General features: G+C 47.6%; 1 protein-coding gene and 1 non-coding gene across 3 annotated transcripts; one reads left to right on the forward strand and one right to left on the reverse strand.

Moving 5' to 3' along the window:
- Nucleotides 1-462: 462 nt before the first annotated feature.
- Ccsap (centriole, cilia and spindle associated protein) lies at nt 463-20,689 on the forward strand. 2 transcript variants are annotated; one of them, XM_021170605.2, is made up of 4 exons: nt 463-563; nt 956-1,310; nt 15,214-15,479; nt 18,181-20,689. In XM_021170605.2, the coding sequence occupies exons 2-4, from the start codon at nt 995-997 to the stop codon at nt 18,355-18,357; spliced, it is 759 nt and encodes a 252-aa protein (XP_021026264.1). In that variant the 5' UTR covers nt 463-563; nt 956-994; the 3' UTR covers nt 18,358-20,689. The 2 variants fall into 2 exon arrangements, with proteins under 2 accessions (XP_021026264.1, XP_029336125.1); XM_029480265.2 differs by having other exon boundaries at nt 463-1,310.
- On the reverse strand, nt 4,083-4,160 carry Trnan-guu (transfer RNA asparagine (anticodon GUU)). The gene has a single exon. It is a non-coding gene; the product is annotated as a tRNA-Asn (tRNA).
- Nucleotides 20,690-22,679: the final 1,990 nt, after the last annotated feature.

Here is a 22,679-nt window from a genome sequence, read left to right on the forward strand (position 1 = left end):
GGTTGATGGAGAAGGATCAGGAGTTCAAGACCAGCTTGGGCTCTGGAATGAGTTCTAGACCAGCCTTGGTAACATGAGATTTGTCTCCAAAAGGGGGCAGAGGAGGGAAATGTATTAAAATAGCAACATCAACAACATCATTAACAACAACAATAAAAAAATCACTAAGGCTTGAGAACCCGGGCGTTGTGAAAAGAGGAAGGAATCGGGACACAGGATTTGGCCCTCCGCTAGGTGTTGGTTGCTCACAGGCACAGGTTGCAGCTAGAGCTGAAACCTGCTCGCGAGGCCCCCAGTAGCGAGTGGGCGAACGAGCTGGGGGTTCACAGCAGCGCCCCAGGCGCGGGCGCAGGAGCGGGCGGGGGCCTGGCGGGCGCGCGGGGAGGTGCAGGCTTCAGGCTGGGGCGGCGCCTTCGTCTCCGGCTGCCGTAGGACCGCGGAGCCACCGCTCCATCGGCGACATCTTGGTGGAGGACGCGCAAGGAGAAACGCTGTTCGCATTGTAGCTGCTGTGCCACTATCTCTGCTGACCTCCGGAGAGCGGAGGATAGAACAGGAAGGAGGTAAGGACGCTGCTCATAGAGTCCCCGACTTCTCGCCCAGGAGGGTGCCTGGGGACCTAAGATCCCCTGTCCGGTCACCTTAAGTCCGGTGGTCTCCACCTCTACCGAGTGGAGCAGACCCCTGGTGACCACCTACGAGTATCATTCCACCTCCATAGGTCGCGTCGCCTGGAATCCCTCCTGAAACCCCGCCCCCGCTATTACCTGAACTAGGGGCCTTCCCAGCCCGGAACTCCGCCCCCGCCAGGACTCCTCCCTCTCCCAGAAACACCCGTCACAGACCCGCCCCCTCTCCGCCCCTCCTTGCCCCAGCCTCCGCCCTCCAGTCCGGGCGGGGCTCCCGGTTTGAACCGCGCGGCGGGCCGCGCCTCTGAGTCCCGTCGCACCCGTAGGCGGCAGCGCGGAGCAGGCAGTCGGCGGCTCGCGGCACCATGTCCCCGGGCAGCGGGGTGAAGAGCGAGTATATGAAGCGCTATCGGGAGCCGCGGTGGGACGAATACGCGCCGTGCTACCGCGAGCTGCTGCGCTACCGCCTGGGCCGCCGGCTACTGGAGCAAGCGCACGCGCCCTGGCTCTGGGACGCCTGGGGCCCGGACAGCCCCTCGGACAGCTCGGCTTCACCCAGTCCGGCCCCCAGGGGCGCGTTAGGGGAGACCTCGGCGCCCTCCGCGCGGGAGGAGGAGCAGCCGGTGGGGGAGCGCGGCGCGGAGCTGCGGGACGCGGAGGAGCAGGACACAGTGCTACCAGGTACCGGCACGGCGCGTTGCTCCGTTCTCTGCGCTTCCTGTTTTGGTTTGGTTTAATTGGGGTTGACAGAATCCGCTTGCTGAACTAAGCGGGGAAGGTGCGGGCTGCATTTCCACCTTCCCACCCCAGGTTTCCCTAATTTGGTGACTCTTGGCGGAGCCCTTTATGACCTCCAACTCATATGACCCCTAGTTGGGGTCCTTGGTCGCAGGCAGTGGCCCGCTCAGTGAGCCCTCGATCCACCAGATGGCGGATCTGTATGTTTCTGCGCATCCTGTTTGGCGAGAAGAGCTTTTCATTCCAAAGATGACCGACTGAAGTTAAGAACGCCCGAGCTGTCATAATGGGGTCATGGTTGTCTGTGTGAACGCCCTGAAGGCCTGGCCTCGCTGTCTCTGAAGAATGGTATGCGTTTGTTTGTGGACGAACCCCTCTTTGTATACGCTGTGAGCCACTTTCCCGCCGTTGCGGAGTGGGGCTGTCAGCAGAGAGCCCTGGAGTTTGCCTGGACTCAGGGCTGTGCTTCAGTACAATTGGAGATCACTATGGTTGCCAGCCACCTCTCTGAGCTCTTCTGAGAGTCCAGTGATGAAAAAGTTATTTCTCAGTGACTGGTCTAGGAATATGCATTTTCTCACTCGACCTTCAAAGTCGTACGATGGGCCCTTTGTTTTTAATCTCAGTTTTGTAAACAAAGCCTTGGGAGCTTGGGATCCATGGTCGGAGTCTGAAAGGGTCGGATTGCCCTGCTCTTGTTTGCCTAGTCTCAGTTCTTGCATGGCTGTGCTGCCTTGTGTCATCTGGTCGCTTATGACGACCATTCTGATGCTTCAGGGATGTGGTTAGAAATCAGGGAACGTGGCAGAAGGTGGTAGGGGCGGTGAGCACGTCTCCCAGGTATTAAGATGAAAACTGAGCCCTTGCTAACTGTGAGGTTTATTTTATTGGGACGAGCAAACCTGCTTTTCCTTTCCCACCGCGGTTTGAGAGGTTAACCTGCTATCTGTCTGCGTGTGCCCTGTGAAAACCTGACAACACTTCAGTGTGCTTCGTGCTGAGTTCATGATTATTTGGGTTTCCATGGAGATACAGAGCCCTCCCCAAAGATTTGCAAAATCCCTGCTAAAATTTTTGGTGTGTAGGCATTAGGGAAAATAGATGTGTCCCGCTTTCGGGATTCTCCGCAGCTCTTTTGCTGGCTCCTGCGGGCCAGTGTCAATGTGAGAAATGTTCCTGACAGATGCGTTATAATACTACACTGGTGAGCCACTGATTTGCATTGCTCTAGAATACATTTGCCTTATTTTCACTGAAAGGGTTTTTGTTTTGTTTTGTTTTGTTTTGTTTTGTTTTTCAAGGCAGAGTTTCTCTGTGTAGATGTGGCAGTTCTGGAACTCACTGTGTACACTAGTCTGGCCCTGAACTGATCCACCTGCCATTGCCTCTTGAGTGCTGATATTCAGAGTGTGTGCCACCACTGCCCAGGTGCAAGGACTTTTACAGGAGGAATCTTGTGTCTCCGTGAAACAAACGACATGGTGCTCCCCCTCCCACCAGCAGCTGTCTACTTGTTAGGTAACCTGCTTCCCACTCCTCTGCTTTTTCCCTTTTTCTTTTTGGGGTACTGAAGATTGAATTCAAGACCTTGGGGATGCTAGGCAAATGCTCTCCCACCAAACCCCATTCCCAGCTCCCTTTGTATCTTTTGTTTTGAGGCAGGGTCTCAAACAAAACTAAGCCACACTCTTGAATTTCCTCTGTAGCCCTGGCCTCAAATGTATAATCCTCTGTTTCAGTCTCCTGAATGGGTAGCTGGTATTATAACAGACACTTTTTATTTGTATTCTTGTTTGGGGACCAGGGCTTAACTGTTTTGCCCAGGTTGGCCTCAAACTCCTGGGCTTAAGCCATTTTCCTGCTCCAGTTTCCTGAGTAGTTCACGTGGCTGGTATTTACTTCTATATACTTTTATGGCTGCCCTGCCCCCACCCCACCCCACCCCCAGTTTTACCTTGGCTTTATTTCTGCTCTCCTAATACAGACACACTCGTTTCTACACAGTCTTCATAGCTGTCGTATTCTGTGTGATATGGGGCCCATGGAAACTGGATGGGTGCTCCAGGCTGACCCACTTTGCTCCTCTGGGTCCCTTTTCTCTCTCTCACAATGTAGCCAAGTACAGTGGTTCATCATCACACGCACCTTAACTCATCCCCTGGGGCCACTGACCTACTTCTGTCTGGCCTGACTGCTGCCCTGTGGCAGGCTTGACGTTGTTGTCTAAAGAGGGTCCTTGGCATTGCATCAGGCACTTCCAGCTTTTCCCTGACAGGTGGGAGCGACTGCCATGTTTTGACTCGCTCCCTCATTGGTAGAGGTCATCTGTCAGCTTAAGAAAGGATGAAAAGTTGCATCTTGAGGAAAAACAGCCCTCGTAATTTTTGAGGTTGTGATGACATCTCTTTGTTTCTAAGACATCTGGAGGCATTGCCCCATCTCTGTGAGCCCTGACCCTTGATCTGTACTTATTTATAACTGCCCTTCCCCGGGGGGGGGGGGGATCTGACTGCTAGAATCTAGAATCTTTTGTCTGTCCTGACTCTTTTTTTTTTTTTTTTTTTGAAGAAACAAGCTGGAGTAGCCATTTTATTTTTTTTATTTTTATTTTTTAAATTGGTATTTTCCTCAATTACATTTCCAATGCTATCCAAAAAGTCCCCAATACACTCCCCCCCCAGTCCCCCACCCACCCAATACTACTCTTGAGGCACACGTCCCTGGGGGGGGGGGCTCGAACCACCAACCTTTCGGTTAACAGCCGAACGCGCTGACCGATTGCGCCACGGAGACACCTGTCCTGACTCTTAGGGATTGATATAGGTCATTTGCAAGTCCCTACACCAAACTCTTAATTTTTTCTTTTCTTTTTTTCTTTTATGCGTATGGGTGTTTTGCTTGTATATGTGTCTATGTACCATGTCCATGCAGTACTCTCAGAGACCAGAAGAGAGTGCGTATCGCTTGGAACTGGAGGATGTGCGCCTCCGTGTGGGTGCTTGGAATAGAACCTGGGTCCTCTGGAAGTGCATCTTGTGTTCTTAACTGATGGGCCATCTCTCCAGCCCCCCCCCCAACTTATCTTTAATTCTGAGGAGTCTTATTGAATTATTTTTATTTTATTTCACTTATTTCTTCTTGGAGGGCGGTGAGAGTTAATTTTATGGTGCTGGAAATGGAACTCAAGACTTTGTATACACTAGGAAATTGCTGTGCCACTGACCCTCCAGCCTCTTCTTCTTCTTCTTCTTCTTCTTTTTTTTTTTTGAAATTAAACAGACTTATTAAATAAAAGTTACACACATTTATAGTTTACTGTGTGACGACGTGTATGTATATAGTGAGTGATGCTGAAATCAAGTTGAGCATTCGCGTCATCTCAGACACTGGCATCTCAGTGGACTGAGTGCTTGTTTACATGCATGAAGCCCTGGGTTCCATCCGCAGCACAAACGTGGTGGTGCATGCTTGTAATTCCAGCACTTAGGCTGAGTTGAGGACAGAAGTGAGATACCGGTATGCTGGATACATGAGACTTTGTTTCAAAATGGGAAAAGTATCTAGTTTATTGTTTTCCCCGTTTTGGAAACAGTTTTCCTAAGTAGCCTAAGGGGCTTCAACTCTGGATCCCCCACAGCTGGGATCACAGAAGGACACTTCCCACCACTTGCAAAAAGTATGGGGTTCTTGCGGTGGGTACACTGTATCTTTTCTTGTAAGAGATGTTATTAGAGGGTTTTGTTTCTCTTTGTGTGTTTAGGGGACTATATCTCCTCCCCTTCTTCTTTGTTTTTGTTTCTTTTTGTTTATAATTCTGTATTGCTCTCTGGAGACTTTTTTTTTTTTTTTTTTTTTAATGATTGAGATCTGTTGGCTTCCTTTTCTTATTTGAGAAATGGCTGTGAAAAGTTCTTTGTAAGTTCCACCCGCCATGCTGGAGGCGGAAGTGCTTTGTTAGTAGGAATTCTGTACTTTTCTAGCTGTCCTGTGTTGGCATATTTGGGTGGGGGGTGCGGGGGGGGGAGGCTACTTTATTGAGTTCTATTATCTACCATCCTTCTGACCCTAATTTCATTCCAGTCCCTTCCAACACCAGAACACTAGGTAGAAGAGAAAGAGTTGGAGGGGAAAATTAGACCTCTTTAGACAACTTCCTGCTGATTAGGGACATTGGGTTCCTTGGGTAAGTCCAGTCTTCATTATCAGGTTATCTCCAGTGTCTCTTCCCATCTCTTTGCTCACAACCACTTGACAAACAGCAATCAGGAGCAGCAGGGGAAAAGCAGCTGCCCCAGGCTCTTTAGGGGCTCACTCATTTATACCCTCTCCAGAGTCCTTAGAATTAAACTGTCTGCAGCTGGCAAAAATCACACCCTGCTAGTGCATGCGGCAAATCATAATCACCTGCTGTGAATCGGGCTCTTTTCCCACACCTGGGGTTAAAACAAAAATATATTCACATAGCATTAACTTTCTCTCTCTCTCTCTCTCTCTCTCTCTCTCTCTCTCTCTCTCTCTCAATCTCTCTCTCTCTCCCTCCCTCCCTTCCTTCCTTTCTTTTTTTTAAGGAAACTAAAATTCTCACTACAGTTTTGCTTTTAAAACTGGTGAAGGCAACCTCCAGATTTATTTTTGGGATACTGGGAAATCTAACCCAGTTTCTCGATGCTACTCAACTGTCATTGCTGGTCTACTGTAGATAAGATGCGGGGCTGCCTGCCTGTTAGTCCATCTCCACTTCCTTATTCCACAGCTGCACTTTTCAACTACATTTTTTTTTTTAAGATTTATTTATTTATTATATGTAAGTACACTGTAGCTGTCTTCAGACACACCAGCAGAGGGTGTCAGAGCTCATTATGGATGGTTGTGAGCCACCATGTGGTTGCTGGGAATTGAACTCAGGACCTTCGGATGTTGCAGTCAGTGCTCTTACCCGCTGAGCCATCTCACCAGCCCCTACATTTTTTTTTGATGAAGTTTACAAGCACACTATTTTAAACAACCTGTTCAAAAATTAGGAAAGTAATCCTTCCCCACTTCCTACCTCATGCCTACTACTTGTTCTTTCTACCTCTTGTCTCTGCATTTTTATTTATTTTATTTTATTTTTTTGGTGGGAGGCAGAAGCTTTCAGAAGGTTCTTTTTCACCTAGGCAGACTCAAGAGCCTGTGGTGCCTTTCTGCCTTCCTTCGTTCATCGTACTGGGCTTTTTGAACAGGGAAGCTTCTTCAAGTCAAGATTTCCTAACACCATTTAAAGTCATTTCCTCTGCTTCACGGTTCACTATCCTTTTCTTCTCCCCCCTTCTTTTCTCTTTTCATTGAAACAGGGTTTTTATAGGGTAGCCCAGACTGATTTCACACTATAGAAAATCTCCTGTCTGAGATTTCTGAGTACTAGGATTACAGATCTGTTTCTTTGTTGGCCTCTTGGATCAAACTTCTAACATTTTAAAATTCAGAATTTTATTTTATTACCTGATGTGGTGGTGCAAGCCTTTCATTCCAGCACTCAGGAGGCAAAGGCAGGTAGATCTCTCTGAGTTCCAGGTCGGCCTGGTTTACATAATGAGTTTCAGGACAGCCAAGGCTATGTAGTGAGACCCTGTCTGGGTAAAAAGAAAAAAAAATATGTATATGAGTGCTTTGCCTGCATAGATACGGTCTCCGGGGAAGTCAGAAGAGGGCATCAGATCTCCTGGGATTGGAGTTACAGACAGTTGTGAGTCACTATCTGGCTGCTGGGAATGGAACCTGGGTCCTTTGGAAGGAGAGCCGGTGTTCTTATTGGCTGAGCCATCACTACAACTTCCCCTATTGATCTTGAACTCTTCATTCTGCTTTAACCTGGCTAGCTGGTGTTGCAGGTGTAAGATACTGCTTCCATCTCCATGTCTTTCTTGCTAAAATATGTACTCATGGGTTAGTGAGATGGCTCAGTGCAGAACTGCTGCCAAGCCTGATAACCTGAGTTCGATTCCTGGGTCCCACATGGTGGAAGGAATGAACCAACTTCTGCAAGTTTTGCTCTAACATCCATACACATACATGCACACATACATACATGCACACACACATACATGCACACATACATGCACACACACATACATGCACACACACATGCACACACATACATGCACACATACATACATGCACGCACACATACATGCACGCACACATACATGCACACACACATACATGCACACATACATACATGCACACACACATACATGCACACACACATACATGCACACACACATACATGCACACACACATACATGCACACACACACATACATGCACACACACATACATGCACACATACATACATGCACACACACATACATGCACACACACACACACACACACACACACAACGGTGGGAGGGGTGACCAGATGGCCACTCCTGACCTATCTGCTCATATTTAATGCTGGGGCCTGAACGTGCTCTGAGGGACCCAGATGTGGTGTCCCGAGTGATTTATTGGCTTGTCTATTGGCTGTACGAGAGAGACAGACAAGGGTATTTTTCTGGGGCATTTAAAACTTTATCCTCTGGGAGTCCCCTGGGTGTCCTTCCCAGTTGGTGCCTCTCTTCTTGCCCCAGGGGAACCAGCCAGTCTGTCACATGCTTGGAGCCCAGGATGAAAGCTATAGAGGAGGCTCTCTGTGTGCTGAGGCCTCCTGTCCTGTTAGGAAGGCATCACTCTGGCTTCTGCTGTGCTGGCAGCTCAGGTCCAGGACCCTGTGCTTCTTCATCTTTAGCCAGTACTCGGGCATTCAGGGAGGAGAGGGTAGGCACTTTGGGTAGAACGAAAGAAAAAGGCTGGACAGTGGTGTTGCATACCTTTGATCCCAGCACTTGAGGCAGGTGGATCTCTGTGAGGTCAAAGCAAGCCTGGTCTACATTGTGAGTTCCTGGACAACGAGAGGGGGAGGGGGAGGGGGAGAGGGAGAGGGACAACTATGAAAAGATTATCCACTCCTGCAAATATGAAATCCAGCCAAAATCAGCACCACTCCTGAAGCCTGGTAGGCTCTGTGGGCTACATGCACGCCCTTTCCAAGGCTGGCACACCTTGTCTGATAGGTATTATCGTTGGCTTCTGCTGAGAGACCAACTGAGCTGTTGCTATATCAACACTTGCCAAGCGTCCTCCTATGCTGGGCCCTCCTTATAGCGTGCAGAAGGTCTTTGGGACAGCAGGCAATAAAACGGAGCTTGATGGAGGTTCCCACCTTTCCAGTTTCTCTGTGGGCCAGACAGTATCTTTCCCTCTCAGCTTGCTTTCCTTAGAAGTTACAGCAGTCTGCTCAAGTGTGGAGTTGGGGTGCCCTAACCCAGTTCTTAGTAGAGATGAGTCTATTGCTTTTCAGAAGGGTTTAGGGTGGGGGCTGGCTGGTGCTGGGCCTTTGGAAAGAAGTCCAAAGGCCTTCTTGCCCTGGCCTTGAGAATGCTGTGCCTAGTGGACCCTTTTTGGGCTCAGCTTTTGCCTTAGGCTGCTTTCTAGGCAGTTGGCCTCCTCTGGCTGACCTGAGTCTGTGTTTCTGTCTTATCTGCTTCTCTCCATATTTTATTGAATGTTTTGTGTGGTACCATTGTTTCCCCTGGCCTTTGTCATTGTGCCTTCTGGCCTTTGCTGAGTGGGACTTTGTGCAGGAAGAGATTGCAGCATTCATTTAAACAGAACCTGCTGCTGCTTTATTATTATTTACTTATGTGCATATGTATGTGTGTGTATTATGTGAATGGGCATGAGGCTGCCTATGGAGGACAGGAAATAGGATTTCATGGAGATGGAATCACAGGAGCTACCTGATTTGGTGGTGGAAGACAGGTCCTCTCCAAGAGCAGAAAGTGCTCTTAACTGCTGAGCCATTTCTCCAGCCTCTGCTTCATTTATTCATCCATTCTTTCATTCATTTATCTAGAAATGGGGTTTTTCTGTGTATCCCTAGCTAGACCAGGCTAACCTTGATCTCACAGAGATGAACCTGCCTCTGGAGTGCTAGGATTAAAGATAGACACTACAATGTCTGGCCCATTTCTTGATTAGGCTTGTGAGAGGTTTGTGAATCTGTTTAGTCTTTTGTTTTTACCAAACTAACTTCTATTAGTTTTGTTTTTTGTTTTTGTGCCAAAAGAACTTTTATCTATGTGGACTCTTTTCTTGGGAGTCTCAGCATGTACTTCTGGATAGGTTAGAACTCACTATGTGGTCAGGCTGGCCTCAAACTCACGGAGATCCTCCTGCCTCTGTCTCTTGAGTGTTTGGATGAAGGCTTACCACCACCATGCCTGACTGGTTTTGTTGATTGCTTTTTTCTCTTCAAATTTTTGAGACAGGGTCTCTACATATACCTGGCTGTCCTAGAACTCACTCTGTAGACCAGGCTGCCCTTGAACTCTCAGAGACCCCCCTGCCTCTGCCTCCAAGTGCTAGGATTAAAGCCACCATACACTGATTTTGTTTTTAAGAGAGGCTCTTACTACATAGCCCAAACTGACCTTGAACTAAAGGTCCTCCACCAACCTCCCTGGGATCACAGGCACCTGGTACCTCCTGGCCCAAGTTGGCCTCAGAGTTAGTATCCTGCTGAGGTGACCTTGACCTCGATTGCTTCCATCTCCCAAGTGGGATTATAATAACGTGTGGTAAAATACATAGAAAACAAAGTTTACCATTTTAACTTTGAAACGCACAGTTTGGGGTGCTAACTACTTGGTGTGTTTTTTCCATCTGTATCCCACTGAACTTGGAGCTAGGCTGGGCCCCAGTGAGCTGCAGAGATCCTTTTCTTCTTCATCCCTGCCCCAGGGCTGCAGTTACGGGAGCAGTGTTGTACCAGACTCCTCACATGTGTGTTGTGGGGAAATAAAAAAAAAAAAGGCACGTTCCTGTGCTTGCACCAGCAACTCTCTGCCCTAGTGGCATGGCTGGCCATGCACTGGCGGGCAATGGCCAACATGTTTTTATCTCGTGGAGATTCTAACTCAGAACTGCAAAATCTCTCCACCCAGCTTGCTAGGTTCCCACTGGTGGGTCATTACCATGCCAGCCCCATGCTTCAAATTCCCTATGACTTTTGTGGCACATCTGACAAACCCATGCTTTGATGCCATACCTTTCTCTCTTGAACCCAGATGAGGTGCCGCATGAAGGAAAACACAACACAAACTTAGTTCAGAAACAACAGTAACTCAGTCGCTGGGTGCAACAACTAAAATCCTAACCTGGAAAGCCTTATTAAATCTAAATCCTCAGGCGGCAAATCCTAACGGATCCGCCATTGAAACCAGGAGACACTTGTAGCTACATCTTGTTGTCCTCACTCTATCTCTGTCCAAAAAGACCTAACTCTTTCCTGCTTCCTGTCCAACCTGGAAGTCCCACCTACTCACCCGGTGATTGGCTCCTTTATTCATTAGGGGATTGGTTCACAAGAAGTCACCTGAGGATGACTCACTCCTTGTTCGCAGCCCCTCCCAGGAGAGTGGAATTAACATCAACATACAAACAGCATCAGGTCCATCCACAACACGTGTGTGCTGGATCTGAACCCAGGGCCTCAGGCTCACACAGGAAGTGTTCTTTACCCCCTGAGCCATTTCTTCTGTCTTTGTGTGTGTGTTTTTAATGTTCCAAAATGGAAATTCTTATTGTGGCTGTTTTGAGGCTGGGCTTTACTCTATAAATATTTGTTCAAATAGGATTTTAAAAGCATATACTTATATGTGATTATCACGTACCAAGCTGGCCTAAAACTCCGCTCCAAAGTGAACGGGATTTGAAAGTTGTTTCTGTGTTTGCAGCTTCATTTCCCTAATGGTTGTGAGAATATGTTCGTTGTAATTTCATTTTATGTAAGTCCAGTTCTGGAAACGTGGGAAGAGTCCCTTTACGGCTTTGGCTGTGAAAAGCTCATGTATGCTCCACATCTGCCTGACGGGAATGCTCCAGCTCTCGCTACGTGACTGCATTCTGCTTCCCCCTTACAACCTGACTCTTCAAAACTGCTCGGTGATGATGGGCTGCATTCCCTATAGAGCAGCTGCCATGGTGTTACTGGATGGTTGACCCGTGACGTGCCTAACAGAGAAGCACAGTCATCTTACTTACTTTTAGTTTTCTTTTTTTTTTTTTTTTTAAGATTTATTTATTTATTAATTATATGTAAGTACACTGTAGCTGTCTTCAGACACTCCAGAAGAGGGCGCCAGATCTCGTTACGGATGGTTGTGAGCCACCATGTGGTTGCTGGGATTTGAACTCTGGACCTTCGGAAGAGCAGTCAGGTGCTCTTACCCACTGAGCCATCTCACCAGCCCTACTTTTAGTTTTCTAGAGTGTTTTTTGATAGCCACGCGTGGCTGCAGGCTATTGCACTGGGCAGCTCCATCCTAAAGCCTGGATTTATTTTGACCGTCCCCTCGGTTGGTGAGAAAAGCATTGCAATTCTACCCTGTATCTTGAGGGAAACACTGCTTTTGTTTGCCTGAAAACATCCTCATTTTGAACATCATTCTTTCAAAGAGGATCTTAAAAGCATATACTTAAATCTAATTACCATGTGCCAGGCATGATTTTTGAGAGTTTTATAAATATTAAAATCACAGTGATACGTTTTATCTCATTTCTTCTGCTTTTGTCCATCTTTTGTCTCCTGCTGGGAATAATTTTCAAGCATCGTTTGTTCTTTGCTTTTTGTTTTTTGTTTTTGTTTTTTTTTCCTTAAGCACAGAGTGTGAGCACCATTATTTCACTGTCTGTAGGTGATAATTTAAGTTCTTAAGTCTATGGCGCCAGCTGGCTGTCTCTGCATTGTTTTCTCTTCCTGGGTGCTGGGCTATCTTCTGTGACACCCTGTGATACTGTGGTAATGCTGTGTGAAAATTATTTGTAGGGGTCATTTGGACTCTGAGGTCCTGCCTAGGTTCCTAGGTCCCTAGGTGGGCAGTGGCTTTTGTACTTCACTGAGCTATTTGGGGTCCTACGGTAAAAAAAAAAAAGGGTTGATTCACTGCTCTGCACTTGGCTTGACCCCTAACCTGAGTGCCCCCCCCCCCCACTCCCCAGAGCCTCATGGGTAAGCTGCAGGGTTCAGTCCCAGTACACTGACTTTGCTGTGGAATATGCCACTTCCTCAGGTTTTCTTCTGGTTTCTTTTTACTTTCCTAGACAGCCTTCCTTTGCTCTTGGACTGACACACTCACTCACTCACTCTCTCTCTCTCTCTCTCTCTCTCTCTCTCACTCTCTCTCTCTCTCATTAAATAAGTGTCCTGGGGATCCAACAGTGCCCTTTTGACTTCCTGCTCCACATTTCTCCTGGAATACTGTGTACTCTGACCCTGGTCCCAGCTTCTCTCTCAAGGTGCCTGTGGGTGTCCACTAGCAGCTTGCCCGGCTGTTCCATCCTCCCATGGAGCTTGTGTTCCTTCATGCCTAGGATACCTCGGGTTCATAGATTGGAAGGACCATCTGCTTAGAACATCCATGGAGACCAGTCAGGCTCCCCTGCCCCACCTCCACCCCACCCCAGTGGCATCACGGTGCCAGCATGTCTGTTTACCCTGGTCTGCAGTCTGCTTTCCTGGCAGGCATTTGGCTCTATTCTTTTAACCAACCCATCCTAAAATATAGACAGGGCCACATCATTCCTGAGCTTAAAATCCCCCACAATTACCCATGATTTCTAAGGTACCATCACCCCCCACCTCCAATCCAACATTGGCACAGAAAGGCTTTGTTCCCCTGGTGCCTCCTGTTCCCGGCCTGTATCTGTCGACCGTGTGTGTACTTGTCCTTAGAGCTTCTCACATCCCCTCTTCCCTTTCAGAGGACGGTCCCTCTCTGAGTCTCTCTCTGGTCAGCATAAGCTTTTCCCTCACAGAAAGGCATTATTGTTCTCTCCCAGCATGCTTTCCTGGGAGATCTGGAGGAGAGGAGGTGAAGAGATTCAGAACTCAGGTGACACACACTCCCTTGTTCTCCAGATGTGACCTCACAGATCCTGTCCCAGGCTACTCTTTCTCTTTGCTTTGACTTTGCGGTTCCCACTTTGCCTCATCCTGTACTGAAGGGAGGAACGGTAAGGGTCCAGCATGCAGAAGTGTACCCAGGCAGTGTGTGGACATAAGTGGAACCTGGTGTCCCTCTCCCCGGAAGCTCCCCTGCAAGGACGGCAGTCGGGCCTAGGGTGTAGGTGTCAGACCCCAGGTGTGGCTTGTGTCACGTGATACTTAAGATGTTCAGTAAAAGGAATGGGTTGTTAGAGCTCAGGCCGAAGCTAAGGCAGAAGAAGAAGATAAGGTTTCCTACAGTCAGGCGTACCGTCTGGATCGCCCACACAGGGAACACTCTCCTGTAAGGGTGTACAGAACATATGCCCAGCCAAGGGCATCGGCGCTGTTCTCTGAGGCGACCCAGCTTTGTTCCAGCAGTCTGTGTAGCAGTCAAGAAGACCCAAGCTCTGCAGCAGCTGATGGAGGAGGGGATGTACGCCATGCTTGAGCAGTGGGTGACTCACTCCCATGGAGCTCGTGTTCCAGCGTGTGTGTGTGTGTGTGTGTGTGTGTGTGTGTGTGTGTGTGTGTAGGAGGGAAGGAAACAGGCTCGGGAAGGATTTATGCACAAATGTCTTATAAAGGATGGTGGTATTAAAACATCAGAAGGTAGGCAAGGGAAAGCTGGACATTCCAGAATGTTCCTAACCTGATGCTGACCTCAGGTTGGGCAACCACATATATACCCCCCCCCTAAGTACCCTCCGCTCCGCAGGTCTGCTGACATCATTCAATGCCCCCTCCCACCATACCCGTCATTTCCCTCTCTCATCACTGAAGCATCTGAAGGGAGGAAGGGTCTCTGTTCTTGGAAAGGGTAGGAAAGGTACAGAGTTCCCGGCGGTGGCGGCTAGGGTGAGGCTGCTTGCTTATAGCTTGATGGTTCAGGAAACAGAAATCAGGTCAAAACTGGGATTGGGCTACAACCCATAATACTCATTCTGTGGTGACTCACCTCTTTCATCAAGACTCCACCTCCCAGAGACTCCCCAGCCTCCTAAAGCAACACCCCCAGTGGGGATCAGGTGTTCAAACCCATGAGCCTTCGAGGATATTACATACCTAAGCCCAACGCTGTGGCCCTGGCTCATGAGGTCGCTCCTGTTTCAATGTCTCTGGGGATGCTGTAAAGGGTACACTTGAGTGGCTGTGGTGACCACATTCTGTTGTGTGACGAGAGTCCTTGGACTCAGTTGGACAGCCACCTCCTTGTAGGCACAGATAAGGAGGGTTTCCTCAGTGTACATCGAAACAGAAGCATAAGGGTCAAACTCCAGGGAGTGACTTAGAAGCCAGTCTTCAGCAGCTGCCCAGTGAGGACAGCCTAGTCTGTCCCCAAAGGAAGCATCCGATAGAGAAGCCCTCAGGGGCCTGTGGAGGGAGCTCCTGCTACGGAAACGCTGCTCATTTGGATAGCGACGGTGACTCCTGTAGGTGGGCATCACGGTTGCTTTGGAATAGTTTTGGTTTAATGCTGGTAATTTGTTTCCATAGCTGGTTTAAGTAAAACCTGTGGAGTTAAACATGTAACTGACTTGATGAAATATTATTTTTTCAACTTAAGTCATATATATGTATATATGTGTGTGTGTATATATATATGTATGTATGTGTGTATATATGTGTGTGTATATATATGTATATATATGTGTATATATGTGTGTGTATATATACATACATATATATATATATATATATACACATACATATATATATGAACTTGAACTTTAAAGTTTTTCCATCTCATCTTGTCCCTTCTTTTTTTTCTTTTTCAAAAGCACCACCAAAAAAGGACACAGAAGAGAAACCTGAAGAACACAAGACAAAAGAGACTGATGGGGCACCCAGTGGCCCTGGACCGCGACAACAGCCTAGTGCCTTATGTGCCAGAGGAAGTAAGAAAGCCACCAGAAGCCCACAGAGATCAACGAGCAAGATAAAAGAGAACAAGCACCCGTTTGCTCTTTATGGCTGGGGAGAGAGACAGATGGACATGGGAAGCCAGAAGACACACAACGTCTGTGCGTCAGCCTCTGTGCACGAGGTGTGCCTTGAACGGGGCCAGACTAGCCCTGAGCTGCCTTGGGGGCATTTCTCCTATGGCTATGGTGCCCGGGGCCACGGGAAGTCCTTGGGTTATGTGGGAGTCCATGGAAGCCAAAAGAAGGGGGCTCTGGTCCTAGAAAGATGGAGTGGACTTTGGTTAACTGGGGCTACAGCCAGGGCTAAGGTCTGATGACAGGAAGAGGTAGCTGTCATTGTGGTGTATGAGTTCTGTGGTCTGGGCCACAGGGACAATGGGAGCAGGAGTTATCCCCTGAGGAGGCATCAGATTCCCTTAGCTTTGGTAGCCTGGTGTCCTTAACCAAGGCTTTCTCCTCAGCTCCTCTGACGACTTGGCGTCTACTAGGGACTTCTGTTTTCCCTTCAGACGACATTCAGCCTGATGCTTTCCTCGTTGTCAGCCATTGTGTTTTCTTCCCACGAGCTCCAGCCACTAGCTCGGCCTTGGTTTATCATTCTCTCAAGGCCTGAGACACTTTAGACATGAGAACCTTTAGTGGTAGCCGTGAAACAATACTGTGTTAGCACCAGCTGAATGCCAGGGACGCCTTTAAGAACAGGCAGGAAGAGGAACGGCAAACTTGGTTTTCCTGGGATGCCAGGCGAGTTCCCGGAGTAGCATGTTGGTGGCAGATGTTGTTTATCTGAGGTGGAATCTGAGACAAGGGAGCTGTTAGCAGAGGATTCTCATGAGTCTCCCTGTGACCATTTTAATAAACTCCCTTGACATGTTACACACAGACACACACAGACACACAGACACACACACACACACACACACACAGACACACACACACACACACAGACACACACACACACACATACACACACAGACACAGACACACACACACTCACACACACAGACAGACACACACACAGACACACACAGACACACACACACACACAGACACAGACACACACACACACACACACACACACATACACACAGACACACACACACACACACACATACACACAGACACACACACACACACACACACACACATATACAAACGAGAGACAGGCTGAGGATGACCTTGGAATCCTGATTCTCTTGCCAAATTTGGGGATTTTACAGGCTTGTATGGACATACCTGGCAGTACTCCACATTCTTTTTCAAAAAAAGATTTACTTAGGAGCTGGAGAGATGGCTCAGTGGTTAAGAGCACCGATTGCTCTTCTGGAGGTCCTGACTTCAAATCTCAGCAACCACATGGTGACTCACAACCATCTGTAATGGGATCTGATGCCCCCTTCTGGTGTGTCTGAAGACAGCTACAGTGTACTCACATATAATAAATAAACAAATCTTTTTTTTTTTAAAGATTTATTTATTTTATGTATGTGAGTACACTGTAGCTGTACTGATGGTTGTGAGCCATCATGTGGTTGCTGGGAATTTGAATTCAGGACCTCTCTGCTCCCTCTGGTCCAGCCTGCTTGCTCCGGCCTAAAGATTTATTTATTATTATATCTAAGTACACTGTAGCTGTCTTCAGACGCACCAGGTCTCATTACGGGTGGTTGTGAGCCACCATGTGGTTCCTGGGATTTGAACTCAAGACCTTCCAAAGAGCAGTCAGTGCTCTTAACCCCTGAGCCATCTCTCCAGCCCTGTCCTTCACATTCTTAGTGTAGTAGTTTAAAGCGTGCTAGATAACTAACTCTTTGACCTGCTTAACGTCTAGGAGTGCCTACAGTTTTCTAGAGCTTGGTGTGGTGGTACCCATATCATCTCAGTGCTTTTGAGGCAGAGCAGAAGGATCCCTGATGTTTATAGCCAGTCTCATCTATGTAGTGAGTACCAGGCCAGACAGAGCTACATGAGAGATCCTGTCTCAATAAATAAATAAAAAAACAAACCAACCCTAAAAACAGCAGTTTTCTCAAGCTGGTCCTAGATTGGATGCAAGTTAGCTGGTTACCATTTCTATCTAAACTTTTTTTTTTTAATATTTATTATGCACATAGTACACTGCAGCTGTCTTCAGACACACCAGAAGAGGGCATCAGATCCCATTACAGAGGGTAATGGTAGCCACCATGTGGTTGCTGGGATTTGAACTCAGAACCTCTGGAAGAGCAGTCAGTGCTCGTAACCACTGAGCCATCTCTCCAGCCCTCTATGTAAACTTCTACCTTTTAACAGATTATTTTTTGTTTTTTGTCATGTGTCTATGTGGGTCTGCATCCATGAGTGCAGTGATGCCCCCGGAGGCCAGAGGTATCAGAGCTTCTTGGGGCTAGAGTTATAGACAGTTGTGAGCCGCCTAGCTTGGGTTCTGGGAATTGAACTCGGGTCCTTTGCAAGAGCAAATGTAATTTTCTGTTGCTCAGCTTTGCTGTTGTTGGTAATGGGTGGCGATGTGACAGTTTATTCCTCGAAGCAAGCATTGATGCCATAGACTGGTGGGGCTTGACTCCTTACTTCAGGGAATCAGACTGGCAACATAAGACAGGGTCTCCTGTACCTCAGGCTGGCACTGAGATTTCCAAGGCTCTTGGTTCTGCCTCCCAAGTGCTGGGGTTACAGGTGTGCACCACCACACCTGAGAATAGAACCCAGGACTTCCTGTATGCTAGGTTGTGACGAGCTATATCCCCAGACTTTTAGTTAGATATTCTTAAAACTCAGCTCTAACCCACTTAGCTACTACCTTTATTTTTGACCTTTCTGTAGATTCATGAATCAGCACTTCGAGCCAAGAATAGAAGACAGGTGGAGAAAAGGAAGCTGGCTGCTCAGAGGCAGCGGGCTCACTCGGTGGATGTGGAAAAGAACCAGAGGGTAAAGCCAGCGTCTGCCGAGAACCCATGGCTGACAGAGTATATGCGGTGCTACTCAGCGAGGGCGTAGCCCCGGGGCCATCCTCTTTCGAGTGTTCACACAAGAAAAGGAAAACAAAAACTGACAACTGAGACCACACATGGGTGGAAGAAACCAACTGGTCCTGCAAGCCCCCCCCCCCCCCAGGAAATTCCAAGAGATGGTTTTGCTCTCATGATGGTTGGTCACCTGCCTTAGTAGTGGGACAGACCATGGAAGCCATAGATGCTGGCTTGTTTATGAAGACAAGTCCCCAAGTCTTGATATTCTTGTAAGAGTTTTATTTTAAAGATTTTGATCTTTGGAGATACCCACACCGAGTGCCTTTAACCGGCTCTAGGCGCTTCCCACCCACCCCTCCTGTAGTCCAGTCAGAGCTGCTCTTTTTCATCAGCTCCACATTCCACAGCTGGCAGGGTGTCCTGTCCACTGTTCAGGACTCACCGTGCAGTTCACCATGCACGGAGCCAAGGAAGGCAGGCATGGAGATCCGGGCTGTTCTGAAAAGCCAGAGCTTTGGTGGCTGCGGACCGATTACACTTGATTTTGTTTCACCTCGTCTTCATGTAGATTGTGAGACTTCAGGATTTTCTGGCCAGAGCGAGGGTCACCTTTTCTCCCTAAGTCATCCCTTAGACGTTCATTTAATGCATAGTTTAATAGTTCTGGGACATTCCAGTGAGCGACATGCAGAGAGCATGTTCAGAGCAATGATGACATTTTTGACTCACTTTCCTTTAACTGCAGTTGGCTGCTTAAGTCTGACCGCCATTCCTCTCTTCTAAGAGAGATAGCGGATGAAGATATTGAGAAGTTGTAATCTGCAGTGACATTTAATGAACTGGGTTTGTTTGGCCTGTGGCGATGGGACCAGCAGACACCGTTAGTGTGTCCTAGCCTGCATTATGCTCTCCCTTTTACAGAACTTAATGACAGCTTTGTGCACAGTGCTGATGGTCTAGGTTGGAAACCTGACTGCTTGATCTCTGGCCCGATGATCTTTGCTGCCATACTGTGGGAGAATTTCGGGCAGGTGCTGGCCTGATGGTAATGTTCGTTCTTCCTTTAATAGGGAACCACTGTCAGGGTTTTAAGAAAGAAAGAGGCTTTAAAGAACATGTGTTTCCATGAGATGGGTGCCTTGGCCACCGTGCAGAAGACTCCAAGGATGAGCACCGTGTTCTTCCTGAGAGACGGGGAGCTCTTTTGCCTGCACCCACGCAGCGTCTGAGCCTGCTGGGTAAGACCCAGTGTTGGGTGTGTGGATGAGCATTCCCGTGATATTTTTACTTTGGGTTCTTGAGTATGATAATTTCTAGAACACAGACTGATTTCATTCCACGTGAGACTGTCACACGATGTCATCTGAAAACTATCAAGCTTTGAAAATGCACACTAAAGAATTTGTTTTTTTTTTTTAAAAAAACACTTTTAAAACATTTGCCTAGTTTTGTACAGTCCCCATCCGTGTACAGAGCCCTCCCTCTGAGGTGTATATTTAATTAAAGAGTAAGTTCTACATGTTGTCCAAATACAGCCTTGCTAGTGATAACTGTGTTTAACTACATAGTCCCCAAATGTTGCGTAATCAGGGTGATTGGCACAGTAGCCCAGGTTGTTGAGAATCACTCTTTGTAAAGCCATGACCTTGAAAGCCTGCATTCCCTACATCTTCAAACAGCACCCGACAATCTCAGAAAGACAGGTGGGGGAGGGACACAGGCCCCCGACCCTGGTCATCAGACTTGCTCAGAAAACAGATATGCATCCTTTTGCATACGTGTGTAGAAGTGCAGGCCGAGGCGTGCTGAGGTGCCTGCTGGTATTACCAACCCCCCCCCGCCCCCCCTTCTCAGAACAGGGTCTCTCTGTGTAGCCCTGGCTGTCCTGGAACTCTGTAGACCAGGCTGGCCTTGAACTCAGAGATCCGCCTGCCTCCGCCTCCCAAGCACTGGGATGAAAGGCTTGCCACATTCTTTTTACACAGAGCACAAATGATCAGGACTTTGGAGAACATTTAATGTTCATACTTCGCAAATAAAGTCAGTATGAATTAGTGGTGACTCCCCACATCTGAGTCCCTAATGTTTAGGGTTCAAATTTTCTCCTTTTAAAAAGACGGTGATTACTTTTTGAACCTATGAGAATTTTAATTAATTGATCTTAACAACTTTTTCCTATTCTAGGAGCAGTAAAATAATTTAAAAATTAACTTTTATGCTGGAAACATCTGAAAATGTTTGAGAATCCAGTCATATTTAAAATAAACGACATACAAGTCCTTTTTAAAAACCTGATTTTAAGGTCTTAATTAAAACCGTTTTCCGTAAGCGTTTTCGTTTTCTGTGCTACTTTTACGTGAGGATTAAACAGATTATTGAGTTAAGGATGCCCAGCTTGGCTACAATGACGAGAATGAGAAGAAAATAGAAATGTATTCTTACACTGTGTGTTTAGAGGATGTCTGAGCACTTGGGTTGGTCTTGTGCCTGCTCCTTCTCCTTACCCGGAGAGTTCCTAACACATTTATACACTTCTGCAGGTAACCTTAGGCATCTCACCTGCTCACAGTGCAGCGCACGTGCCCGTTTCAGCCGCTAGGCAACATCTTTGCAGTTGTGTCTCACTGAGGGTCGCCTGCCAATTCAAAGGTCTGTGCTAACCTCACAAGAGCGAGACTAAATGGCAAGAGAGGAGAGCGAGCAAGGGTGATAGGTGTTTGCTTGGCATGCAGGAGGCATTGGGGTCTCCACATGGCAGGAGACAAAGCAGCACACACAGAATTCTGTGAAGCTTTCACGCTAAAAACATCTTTAAAAGACTTTGCAAATGGTACGGGACTCCCTGACACCGAGGACACCGGAAATGTTAATTGGAGAGGAGCAAGCAGGAGGCCCAGTGCAGGCGACAGTGAGACTTTGCTTTCCTGGTAAGTTCACTCCTCAAGAAAACCAGGATAGCTGCATGATCTACTTTCTGGATTAAACCAGTGCTATCCTGTGGCCAATTCTGCAGTTCCTGACCCAGGTAAGGTCTTTGTGGGTCATTTCAAAATACTTGCATGTGAATTTGAAATGGATTTGGGTTTGGGGGGCGGTGTCTTTCTTATGTAGCCCTGACTGTCCGGGAACTCACTCTGTAGATTCATTTACCTCCCAAGTGTATCTGCCACCATAGTAGATGGTGATGATGATGATGGTGGTGGTGGAGGTGATGATGGTGGTGCTTTCTCTTTCTCCTCCTCCTCCTGAGACAGGGTTTCACGTAGCCCAGACTAGCTTTGGAACTAAATGGGCAAGGATAACCTTCAACTTTCTGCACTTCCTGTCTCTACCTCTGAACTGCTGGGATAACAGGTGTGTGCCACCTAGTTACTGCAGCTCTGGGGATGCAAGAACCCAGGGCTTCATGCATGTGAGGTGGTTACTCTGCCAATTGAATTCTATACCCAGTCCTCAAAACAGGCTTTAGATTGGCAGGACTACATATTTTTTTTGCTACCCCCTTCTACAGAGGAGGGAGTTAGTGGTTTATTAAGGTCTGTATGCTGGCCCACCCATCATTTATCTTTTTGAACATCTTCCCTCTTTATCCAGGCTTGTACAAGACACAGTTACATCAGACATAGGACTCATATCACGAGATGGATGTTCAGCTCCTGGGACAATCCCTGCTGGGCCTCTCAAATATGACCACATGCAGCACCCAAGTCAGCACCATGGACAGTATCCCGGGAACGCAGTAATTATCGACCCTTAAACACCTTTGTAGAAAAATCTGAAGATCAGTGGAAACGTACAAGAGCTTTTAAGTAACTGAGAGTATCTGAAGATTTTTTAAAAAACATCTCTACAAGAAGCAGGTGTTTTCGTTTGTTTTGTTTTGGTCTATGCATTTTTAACTCCATGGACCTTTGGTGGGGGTCTTTAGGCAGTGGGAGTTGGTGGGTGTCCCACGGGATGGAAGCTGGAAGTTGTCAGCATTCATTCCTGCAGTATATCCTGCATCCTGGATTTCTCTCTCTCTCTCTCTCTTTCTTTCTTTCTTTCCTCTCCTGAGACAGGGTTTCTCTGTATAGCCCTGGCTGTCCTGGAACTCACTCTATAGACCAGGCTGGCCTCAGACTTAGAAATCTGCCTGCCTCTGCCTCCCAAGTGCTGGGATTAAAGGCACCTGACAAAGATTTATTTATTTATTTTATGTAAATGAGTACATTGTTGCTAGTCTTCAGACACACCAGAAGAGGCCATCAGATTCCATTACAGATGGATGTGAACCACCATGTGGGTGCTGGGAATTGAACTCAGGACCCCTGGAAGAACAGTCAGTTCTCTTAACCTCTGAGAGATCTC

The sequence above is a fragment of the Mus caroli genome, unplaced genomic scaffold (assembly GCF_978045245.1).
Source record: "Mus caroli unplaced genomic scaffold, Mus_caroli_1 scaffold_10, whole genome shotgun sequence".
Classification (NCBI taxonomy): domain Eukaryota; kingdom Metazoa; phylum Chordata; class Mammalia; order Rodentia; family Muridae; genus Mus; species Mus caroli.